Here is a 12,663-nt window from a genome sequence, read left to right as displayed (position 1 = left end):
ATTCAACCATCATTTTTTTCAATGTACTCCCATGAGACTATGCCAAGGTCTTAACTGTTTGAACAATGATTGAACAATATTTCATCAGCTGTGAAGTGTGCTTCTACCCAGTGAGATTGCACCTTAAAGAGACACTTGATTGGGAACATCAACACTTGTATAATAGGTCTGTATGAAAAAATTATGTCAGCACTAAAATTGACCCCCCTAATAGAATCTGTAGTGATTTATTAGCTTTTTTGTGACGACTAAAGCTGCAAATTGTCACGCCCACTTTTGGGGCATGTTTTTTTTTTTATCCATCTCAGGCTGTCAACGCAGGGAGGCTTGATACATGTTGTTCCTTTTGGTTTGTCACGTTCTTTTGTCACCTAGTGTCTGAAAGTGATTCATTTACACAAAAATTCATTTGCACATTACTACTCTTGTCCATTCCAAACTTTGAAAATATAATAGCGGGCGGCACAATATTTCGTTTTTATTAACATAAAATGTGAGCTCCTATGAGGAAAAACCACTATCACATCCACAAAATCAAACATATTGTGCTGATCGTATTTTCTATGTTATTTTATTTTTTAATTACCGATTAGAGTGGACAATACCAGCAATGTGCATATGAATTTTAGTGACAGTTGATCGTAGTTTCTGGACAGTTACCGATCCAAACACTTTGTTATTTTTCCATAGGCAGCCATGGGCTGCTAGTCGAGGCAGAATTAGCTTTCGATTGCTAACAGTCAAAGTTAGCAGAAGGAGATCTTCTTACCGTCCACACATGAGGGTTCGTGTCACACAAGGCATGGAGGGAGGGGGAGGGGGTGTGGTCAAATTGCTCATTTCTTGTAGGCGTTCCGGAACACGTTAGTTTTATACTGATTTCTCCAAAACAAATTGATAAAAGTTAAAATGCAAGCTAATATTATTTTCCTGATAAAAAAAAAATACATACATTGAGTTTGTTATTAAAAACTAGACTGTCTCGGCTCTCTGGTCCCTTCAAATGAAATAAATGAATAGGCGGAAGCAAGTAGTTTTCCTCTGTTGTATTATTGTGGTTGCAGAGGACTTGAAACTACCGCATATACTGACCCAAGCAGCAATGTTCTCCCACGCCCCTCCCTCGTTGCCATGGTGACTTGAGTCGGCAAATCGGGGATCCATTCATGCTGTCTTTTCATAGTTGTGGTGCACGCGCTTAACTCCAGGTGAAGGCACTCCGAGGCGAGTAAACTGATTCAAATCAGCTGTTCTGGAACCACAAACTCAGAGTTTCTTATCTCAGAGTAGATCAACTCAGACTTCAGGATTGGATCAGGATGGACTCAGAGTTTGATGAACCTGCTTTGTGAAATAGACCCCAGGTCATAACCTGATTTAACATTCCCAAACCATCTTGGGATCAGGCCCAAAATCGGTACTTTCGGCGTGCACTGCCGTGTTTAAGTGCGCCATGGAAAATCTTCCATCCCCGCACAGTCACAACTTATAAAGAGTTAAACAAATTAGTCGTATTTTATTTCCCGACTTGTGTTGAATAAAATAGATAGAAGATCATATACAGGCTCATTTCCCGTTTTTTAAATTTCCATTTTTTAAAATGAAAAACAGGAGATTCACTCAATTCCGTTCAATGGAGACAGCAACACTGCCTCCTAGTGATGGAGGAGTGACAGCCTTTCAACACGTGAATGTTTAAAATGACTATGTGTGTGAATATCTTGTTTGCCTCAAAATTAAATGCCTGTGCCTGGTGATCCATAAACTCACATTCAACACTCAACAATCGGAATCGAATATTTGCAACTGACAAGTCATTATAAATACACACACACCATTAAGAAACACATGTGAAAATCACCCATATAATTGTGGATCTGAAAAACGTGTGAAAATCACAAATGTATTTGTGAATATGAAATACTTGTTAAAATCATGCATGGATTTGTGTGAATAATACAGAGAAAAATCTCTCCCCATAAGTTTTGGTATTTTAGTGACGGGCACGAGCGGGTGTATTTGAAAAAAAAAAAAAAAAGAGCATTTGCGCCATTATGGATGTGAACACAGCCGACTTCTTACCAATCAAATACTAATCAAAGCAATGAAAGGTGCACAGTCTTTGGCATGGCTGAAGAAGAAACTGATGAGCAAAGTGCATTCATAAGGAACCGCAAGCAGACCGCCTTGGACTGATGATGTAAAGATTGCCTGGGAGATCACAGATCTGCGCTGTGAGTTGGGCATTTGGAGACAGCTTTCTACCACGATCGTTCATGCCCATGTGTGAACCCTACAAGAGCTGTGCCCTGGCCAGGGGGGTGATTTTAAAAATAGGATGGCACGATATTGGGTGATATGCGATATGGGTGTTATATATATATTTCAATATTGATATTATTGCGATATTTAATAGGTACCTAAAGAAATGACATATTTCTTATCTCATGAAAAAAACACATGGTTTCATGCAGCAAAAATAGGTTGGCTCAATGTATTCTTGGCTAACTAATTGTAATAACATACTTTTTTTTATATAAAAATATATTTTTAAATTATTTAGTGTAAGTAATGCTCCTAGATACTGTTCACCTATTGGGTGGCGATGCACATTTAAGTTTGAATCTGACAGGTCCAAGTCAGATAAAAGCATAAAATTCTATACTGTATGAAACTTATTGTACGTCTTTGCGATTACGCATATTGCACGGCCATTATCGCGATGACGATGTGTTTTCGATGTATTGTGCAAACCTATTTAAAAATATAAAAAAGGTAGGCGTTCAGAGAATTAATAAATTAATGAATGAATGACAATAATAATGACAAAGATTCAGAGGATGCGATACACGTCATTGACATACGTCCTAATGAAAAATGATGACATTGACCACACATTTACAATCTACACATCTAAACGATGCCCCAATCAAATTCAACAAAACTGTATTACGCTACCTGCGTCAAAACATAGCAAGCGTAAGTTTTAAATGACAATGTGCCACCAAATTGTTAGCTTCGCATGGCGCATGTCAGAAGAAATGCCCTCGGTAAAGCCAGAACATCCAGCATGCCGCAGAGAGACGTACCAAATTCCTAATTAACCCATTAAGGACGGGAGTGCATAACCGCGTTTCACCACTAGAGCCGGGAGCGCTGTTGTGTCTTTCCACCCTTAAAGCCGAGAGCGCGTACACGTCATTTTCTTTTTATTATTTAATTATCGGTCTCTTAACCAATAAAATGCATCCGAATCAGAAACGTGACGTTGTCGTAAGCCCGCGGCGGATGTTGCGGAATTCTTGACTCATAATGGCAGTCGATCGTGGGAGCTCTGAAATGTGTAACGGCACTGATATAAACGACGCGCTTGTGGACTTTGAAACAGTAGAACGAGTCGAACGTGATATATAGTTAAGATATATGTTTGTAGACAATGACAAAATCGACATCTTTGTAACAGAATAGAGGATGGTAATTACGCCTCTATTTTTTACATTAAAAATTGTGCTTTATTTTTACATCTGCGATTGACACAGTAAAGATGAATAAACTCGAGCCTGTGTGAAAGCCATATGTCTAAGATCACAAATTCTTTTGGAATTGTTTCTGTCTGCTACAGGGGCTGAGATATTAATTATTTTGTACATGTTGAATTTCTGGGAAAACCTCAGGTTTTCAAGGGTAATTCCAAAGATGACCTTAGGTTTTAGGGAGCTTTTGAGCCAGGAGTTTTAGGTCTTAATGGGTTAACAGCAACAAGGCTTCGGCAGGCATGAACATTAGGATATTCAGGTTTTAACCCTCTAGCGCAGATGCTCTGGTTACGAATATTGAGCTAATTTGCAACTTTGCAACAAGAATCAACCATGGTTAACGTCGCCTTATATACAGTGCACATTTAGGTTCAGCTCCATGTCGCGACGTATGGTGAGGGACGTAGCTTTGGTCAGGGACACCGGGACAGCGGGAATGGAAGGAAGTGTGGCTATATTCAAATCTAAATAGCAACTTGAACATTGCATACTTCACCTTTTAACAACCAGTAATGACCCATACTGCATAATCAACTTTGACCATATGTTCTTTGCGCATTCTGAACACAGCTCACGGCCTAATGAGTAGGACAGGCTAACAAAGTAGCGAGAGCATAAAATTGTGAATCTGTGTTTCAGGAGAAATGAAATAGCCTGAGGCTCAGATTAATGCCTCTTCACAGTCAAATTCACAAGTCAACTTTTGCAAAATAATTAATTTTAGCCATAAAGTACTTTATGAATGGAACAACTGGACATTCGGGTTAAAAAAATCTTTAAAACTCCTTTCCAACCACTTTGTACAAGGATTTTCCCAGATAAGTTTGTGAAATAGAAAATGTAAGAATTTTAGATTACATAAAATTGACATCAATAAAAACATTTTCGGAAATACATGTAGATGAAATTTGGATTACAACAATGTATCAGCCTACAAAAATAATTGATAAGATTAAAGGCAAAGAATTTCAAACAATCCAGCACAGCCAATTTCTTAGCATTCTTTGAAGGAAAATATACAACAGCGGATGTGTCTCTCTTATAACTAGATTGTTATATTTCAGGAGAATACATGGAGAGCAAATGAAGTGCAAGCCTGTTTGTACTTGGCATTCAAATAATCCCAAAGGGATTTGGCACATGCAATCAATCAAAAGCAAAGCCAGTTCTTGTCAACTCAATGGTTTCAACACATGCACCGATTCTGCATTTGGGATATGACGGCATGCTAACTTTTACATTGATAGCATCAAACTCGTTAAAATATACTCGCTGACTGCTGGAATGACGTCAAGTGACGCCATTGAATGTTAGGCAAACCCCCTCCCTGTCCATTTTTAAAACATGTTTGAAGACACATTTCTATTCTCTGTCTTTTGAGACTGACAGTTTTCGTCTGTTTTCCGGTGTCTATTGTACATAGTGTTTTGTGTTAATTTATTGTTTTCACATGTTGTATTATGGCTATTTTGTTGTTGTCTTTAAAATGCTTTGTTACATTTGTAGCTGTTGTGAAATGCGCTATATAAATAAAATTGTATTGTATAAAATGTCCGGCCCCTGAGATGGCTAAAAATGAGTGGATTTTGCTGCTTATCTCATATTCTACAAACACAATATTAATCAGGAAGTCTTGTTTCAACTAGTGGCCCACATAGAACATATTCTTGAAAAAAATATATGTTTGGGTTGACTTCCACTTTAAGAGAGAAGAGACGATGAGAGAGTGGTTATTTGGCCATGATCGAAAACTCGCCACTTAGCTTTTTGTCTGTGAATCGCGGAGAACTACAAGTACAAATTCTGCGCCAGGTAAAGTGTGCCAGCTCGTGGTGTAATGGGCACGAGTGCTCTAGTATTTTACTTTTTTACTGTTTTTATCATTTCTTGCAGCCAGCCAGGCGTTGTAAACAACCTGACTTGTTTTACTACATACTATTGGGATTAAATTGGATGTTTCAATTTTGGGTCTAAATGGTTAAAATGTAAATGATTTGGGCTAGGAGTTTAGCCTACACCAGACAGACTCGTGGAGGTCAGCACAAGCTACAAAATGAGTCTGAAATGAGTGTAAAGTAGTGTAAACCAGTGTAATGAGGAGATGGTAAAACAGTGTGAAAATTTGAATGCTGCCTAACCCCAGTATAAGACCATTTACTATTAAAAAATGACACACAACAGACTGCGAGACATAATGCAGTAGACCGATATAACTTACCATGGTAATGATATATATTGTTTATTTCCAGTATGTGTGGCAACCAACAGTGAACCTTCACAGAATACTAAAGCAACTACATTATGAACAACTCAGTTTGTGTACACCCTGATCCTCATTTTAGTAAGCACAGTGGAACATACATCCTATAATACGTTTTTTTTACCATAAATCTGTGTGACTTCTCGGGTCACATGAGATCTCGTCACTACCCAGAGTAGCTTTTAAAACAACATGGCAGAAGCACTGAAATCAATCAATCTTGAAGGCAGGTGTCTGGAAGTTTTTGGGTCTTACAAAACAAGAAGACAGCAATGAAGTGAAACTTTGTGAGAGTCAAAAGAATGTGAATGTCATGTGTGTACAGAGTGTTTTTGCCACTTTATTTGTAGAGCTTGCCATAAGGTTCGACTTGATATAAATTGTTATTTATTGTTTTGATCAGGTCATGTTTAATATAACATGAATGATTAATGGAACTGCATTGGGTCCTATTCTTAATTGATTGATTCTTCTGAGAATGTTTTCTATATGAAAATAAAATTGGTGCTGCGTAACAGAATTCCTTAATTAAATGAATCCAAAATCAAAGTGAATCATGAATCGTAAATCGAATCAGACCCGAGTGAATCACCTCGATTTCTTCTTCTATAACGTCTATTGCTCATGCTCATTATTACTCATGTGTGTACTGTACATATGAATGACTTTGTATGTAAATGTGGAGTTATAGATAGCTAGTGCCAACTAAAGCTAACCGCTGAATAAATGAAGTTTGCAGAGATAGAGGGATGCCGTGCAATAATGGACACGTGTAAATGCAAGTCCGAAGCGCAGAAAATGTCATGTGTAACTGTAACAACAAACACACAAATATTTTTGCGGTCCATACATCAGTTTGTGGGTTCAGCAACAGAATCACTCCCATTCTTCCTGTTGGCAAGGCAAGGAAATGTGAAAGCATTTTTCTTCTTTACTTCACTTCGTAACAGCTAAATATATTTTTATGATAATATTTTATTTCTACATTGTACAGGTCATGCAGGGAGCAGACATCTGGATGATTCTGCCTGGCGTCATGCTGACTGGAAACATAAGACTATCCCCCGTCTCAGTGAATGAACACAAAACATTTTTGACACTGACTTTCATCACAAAAGACAACCACCATGTATCGGGGTATTGAACAATATGGTGTGTATCCCGTTGCGTGCCCCTACCACAGCAAAACATATATGCTTCTAGGGATGAAAGTTAACACACACACACACACACGCACGCACCCCCACCCACACACATGCACGCTCCGGTGCATTTTTCAGTTAAATTTGCCCATGTTCAACTGCAGATTATTGAAGAATAGCAAATAGTAGAAATAAACTATTCTGATGAAAGAAGAAAGTCCAATCTTTCTTTCAGTAGATTCCATGTTTATGTAGCCATAAAACACAATATTCTGTGGGCCTTCGAAGAAACCGAAGGTCAAAATCCTCTAAAAAGGCTTGGCTGTGCTGGCAAATGGCTGGCATTTAATGAGTTCATGAAATACCACATGGCACAGAGGAGTGTCTGGAAACACGTCTGTCCCATGTCCTGATCTCTAGCTCCTACCGCTGTGGTTTCTAACTGAAAGGTACCAATATGTGGTATAAAATGGATCATTTATCTCAATAACCTCCTCAACTTTTGATAATGCAAATGCAAAGAAGTTTAATTAAACTGAAATTGTGTAATTGTTCTGCTTGTTGGGATTATGGGATTGCGTATCATTCTGTTCAGTAAGACACTCACATTGAAAGAGTAGTATTCACAGAACCCATCCCATTAACAAAGAATAACATGAAATTCATGACTTAATTTTCATCTACTTGATCATGGAACTTTTTCAAAATCCCATCGCTAAATTGCTGATTAATTATTAGTCTTGAATTAAAATTATGTAACACAAAACGCCATCTTACCTCCAGAGTGGAGGGGTGTGCCGCACAGTAAGACCACTCCTTGACCTTCCCGAACCCTCACTGGATTTCTTCTTTGAGTCTTGAAATTCTCCAAGTCTGTTTACGCAAAGAAAAAGCAATAAAGAGGAATAATCATTTCATTTTTCACAGAAGCTATAAAACGCATATGAAGCAAACAAGAAACGCCAAGGTGTGTATAGATTGGAGGTGTGGGAGAGGATGGGGGGCTGGGGGGGGGGCACTGTCACTCATATCTGTGGTTTCTCACGGAATTTTTATCTGGTTCTTAGACAATCGTTTAAGGCTGTGATTATACACAACATTTTAATCCTTTCATGAGACACAAATGTTTGCATAGAAGCAGACACAACCCTCTAAAGTGCTTAAATACTTCTGACCGGGGCAGAAAGCAATTCCTCTCGTATAAGTCACACATGGGTGAATTTAATTGCAATTGAACATTGTTATCACTTTCCGTGTTTCATATACTGACTGCACAAAGACCAGCAGCAATTAAATGACTACGACTGAAAGACCAATTACATGTTGACAACATGCTGAGATCAAGAACATTATTGAGGCAACAATCTTTGAACGATTTGCCTCTTGCCTGTATCTCGGAGATACTGCAGGTAGTGTGGACAAAAACATGATGCAGCTTCCATAAAATTACATAATTTTCTCAGAATTGAAAAATAGTGATATGAAAAAACACATAGAGAAAAATGGGTCTCTGCATTTGTAATACCTTCATAAAGTTGTTTTCCTATTTTGTACTGGCATATTTTTATACGCATGCACGGCAAACAGAACCTCTACAGCATGGCTGACCCATGATGATATTCTCAGAGAAATATTATTTATAGGAACACCCATTTAAGTGGCATCACCAGTATAGATCCCTCCATCTGGGCTAAAGCTCAAGAGAATATGTGCTATTTATTTTGTTGCTTTCTTGCTGTAATGACACACTTTCTTTAGAAAGTGGCAACGGTGTAGAGACAGGTGGAAGTCAATGCAAGCAATTAGCAGCACAAGGCAGACAAGAAATTGATAGAAAGAAAGACACTGGCAAACAGGAAAATACAAACTGAGCCAGAAACAATGTGAAGAAGTGAAACACAAGAAATGCAGGGAAGAAAACTGATAAACATAAACCTCAAATAAAGAGCAAACAATTCCACAAGATTGCAAGGAAACTGTAGACCAGGCGTGCTCAAGTTTGGTCCTCGAGATCCCCTATGCAGCCTGTTTTAAATGTATCCCGACCGCAACACACCTGATTCAAATCATCAGGATCGTCATCAGGCTTTTGAAAACCTTGCTGATGAGCTGAACATTTGAACCAGGTGTGTTGGAATAGGGATACACCTAAAACAGGCTGGATCGGTTCTCTTGAGGATTTGGCACCCCTGCTGTAGACTAGGGCTGAACGATCAATTGCATTGGCAATATAATCGCAATTTGGGAAAGTGCTATTTTGTAATCGCGAAGGCTGCGGTTTAAATGGTCAAATATTGAGTCTTTCTCACTCAAAATTGTTGCCAGTAAACGGTGAAATTATTATTTGTCCCTCCCGACTGTATTGTTGCAGCCAAACACCAAACAGTAATTCACCATGTTTTGACGTTGGCCATCAAATTGATCTAGTCAAACACTCAATAAGTAATGCAACAAAACAATGCATCGACCTTCAACGTGGCAGTTGCAAGCATTTCCAGAGGTGTGTCACATCACGGAAAAACTACCAGTATCTATATAACACAAACCACCTGCTATAGGAGACACACACTTTTTCACAAACTATGATTCCAGTACTAAATAAAATGTCTGTGACATGCTTAAGTCAAAATCCCTTTTTGTACATGAGCGATTAATGTCCCTTTTCCGTAATAGGTTCCTGTTAACACCAACTAAATAACTAAAACAAATGTTTGTATGCAGCTAGATTTTAAAAAAGCATTTAACGAAAACTTTACATTTTGCCTAGGCGTGCTGATTATTGCAAAGTACATTTATTATGTTATCTACATAACTTCACTGTGTACTGCACCAGTAATTAACAACCTCTACTGTAGATCTAAATCTATATTTTTTTTGCTTGTTAAAGGAGAATTCAACCCAAACATTCATTCATTCATACATTCATTATCCATACCGCTTATCCTCACAAGGGTCGCGGGCGTGCTGGAGCCTATCCCAGCTGTCTTTGGGCAGTGGGCGGGCCGCCCAACCCAAACATATTTTTTTCAATAATATGTTCTATGCAGGGGCGGCACGGCGTTCGACTGGTTAGCACGTCCGCCTCACAGTTCAGAGGTCGTGGGTTCGATCCCGGCTCCGGCCCCCCTGTGTGGAGTTTGCATGTTCTGCCCGTGCCTGCGTGGGTTTCCTCCGGGTACTCCGGTTTCCTCCCACATTCCAAAAACATGCATGGTAAGTTGGTTGGACACTCTAAATTTCCCCTAGGTGTGATTGTGAGTGCGGATGTTTGTCTCTGTGTGCCCTGCGATTGGCTGGCAACCAATTCAGGGTGTCCCCCGCCTACTGCCCAAAGACAGCTGGGATAGGCTCCAGCATGCCCGCGACCCTTGTGAGGATAAGCGGTATGGATAATGAATGAATGAATGTTCTATGCAGGCCCACTACTTGAAACACGGCATTATGATTAATATTGCATTTGTTGAATAAGCAGTAAAGTCCAGCCATCTCAGGGGGCGGCCATTTTGTCAATTCTGTCAACTGAAAATGACATCAAAAATGCTCAGGGCTCAGGTAATTACCAGTTACGGCTCAGGTTCAGAAAACAAGTGAGCTGTGATTGGACATTACCTGAGCCCTGAGCAGTTGTGATGTCCTTTTCAGACGACAGAAATTACAAAATGGCCGCCCCCTGAGATGGCTAAAAACAGGATGATTAACTCTTATTCCACAAATGCAATATTTATCAGAATGCCTTGTTTCAACTAGTGGGCCTGCATGGAACATATTCTTGAAAAAAATATGTTTGTGTTGACTTCCCCTTTAAAAGATATTGAAGGCAAAAAAAAAAAACCTTAATGACCACTTAATAATTGGCCAACTAGTTTTCATTTTTAGGTAATCAACATTCTACACATACGTTCAAACTGTGCAGAGCAGTACACCATTTTCCTCTCTAGAAACACTAGTGAGAATTTAGATAAATGTCTTTTTATTCCTTTTTTAATTCATTTATTTCATTTGGTCTATGAGTCGAAGTGATCTCAGAATAGGGCTGCCAACTCCCCGAAAAATAAATAAAGAACACCTCATTGGAAGAGACAGCTGACCTGACTGCCTTCAACCTTCCCTGCGGGCCTTTTTTTTTTGTGGGTGAAACAATTTGTAACTAGTTAAACCCAAGTTGCCGGCACGGTGGTAAACTGGCTGGCACATCCACCTCACAGTGCAGAGGTTGTGGTTTAAAATCCGGCCCCGGCCTTCCTGTGTGGAGTTTGCATTTTCTCCCTGTGCCTCCCTGTGTATGAATGTGCTGTCAGCTCATTCAATGGTCACAGAGCAGGGGATGTGCTACGTTACCATAAGTTGTCATATAAAGGGAACTGTTGTTCATTAATTCATCAACATTTTATGGACTATTTTTTTATTCAACAAAGTGCATCCCTTTTACAACTCAATATGGAACGTGTACTTACTCTTCTAAATACGGGATGATTCCGTTTTTCAAGGGACGGTTGGCAAACCTACGTCAGAACCAGAGTAGCGATTTTTCCAGCCTAAACTGCACATTTGAGTAAGCTTGCCTGGTTTGTTAAAAAGTGACATTTGGAATGGCAACTGTGTCAGGTTGCCAGCATCAAAGTGTGCGCAGTCATTTATGTCTACTGCCTTTTGAAAAGTAATCCAATGGCACTCGCCAGCCAAAATGGAGCGCTTGCTAACACTGGAGCTATCGCTAAATGCTGGTAACAGGCACCGTACAAATACATTGCCAGTGTAATGAAGTCATTTTTAGCGCCCTGAATTGGCGACTGAACGTTGTTTCAGGACGTTGTCGTGTTGTTGTCAGTAGCGAGAGTTTGTGATGGCAAAAGGCCCCAAACGGAGTTTGGAAGACAAGTGAGCCGTTACTCCGCGACACGCTGCCGGGAACAACTGCAAAATACAAGCTTACCAAGCGCATGGAGACATTGATGTCAATGTCTATATTTGGTAAGGTAAGCTTTATTTTGAAGTTGGCCTTCTTACCACTTTGGCGGTGTGTTACCGCCATGCATACTACAGTATATACATTCGCTACAGTGGTTAGCTTGACTTCTTCTTGGCAATGTACACATAAATAAGTGGGTACCCGGGGCAGATATAATTGCCTCGAGTATTTTTTTAATTGAGGTACCCAAATTACTTTAGGATTCGTTTCAGCCCTACTTTACCATGACATAGATATCAGAGGTATCTTTATTGCAGTTTTTTTTTTTCAAAGAACTGGCAGAGACCGAAGAAAATATTAGACTTCCTAAACTCTGAGAATGCAACTCCACTAATCAATATTCATGTCACACATGCTGGGGTGCAAATGAGCTAGACACACTAAAAGCCAACAATGCCTGACAAGCCAAGCTGTTCTGCACCCCTGGATCATCTTATCAAGCCTATCACAGCTCTGCAACTCCATGTGCTTCACCATAGCACTGCTTGGGCTATTTTGAGTGCCTTCAGATCCATGAAATTGAATGTGAATTAGCTGTTTTGGGCTAGCTACTCCAATGTGACCCACCGTAATGAATGAGCTTACACAAAAGAAAAATCAAAGCTATTCTGTTAGAGGGTAAACTCATTTGGGATGTTTTTACAACTATAACAATTCAATACATAGGACAAACGTAAAGTTCTGTTCTGCCAACCCTCCTCCTTTTTTATATATGTGTATTTATATATATATATATTTTTTTACTTTTTTAATTAG

The 12,663-nt window shown here is 39.3% G+C and overlaps 1 protein-coding gene across 2 annotated transcripts in view; it reads right to left on the bottom strand.

The window, feature by feature from the left end:
* The window catches only part of cntn3a.1 (contactin 3a, tandem duplicate 1), a 111,146-nt gene that overhangs the window by 54,368 nt on the left and 44,115 nt on the right, over window positions 1-12,663 (bottom strand). For both annotated transcript variants that reach the window (XM_086051493.1, XM_086051502.1), the window contains exon 5: window positions 7,716-7,811. In XM_086051493.1, coding sequence (XP_085907619.1) covers window positions 7,716-7,811 — 96 coding nt within the window. The remainder of the gene's footprint in view (window positions 1-7,715; window positions 7,812-12,663) is intronic.

Source organism: Filicampus tigris, chromosome 1, assembly GCF_054856515.1.
Source record: "Filicampus tigris isolate MCC_2025a chromosome 1, RoL_Ftig_1.0, whole genome shotgun sequence".
NCBI classification, from domain to species: Eukaryota; Metazoa; Chordata; class Actinopteri; order Syngnathiformes; family Syngnathidae; genus Filicampus; species Filicampus tigris.
This window is presented reverse-complemented; position numbering and strand designations above follow the sequence as displayed.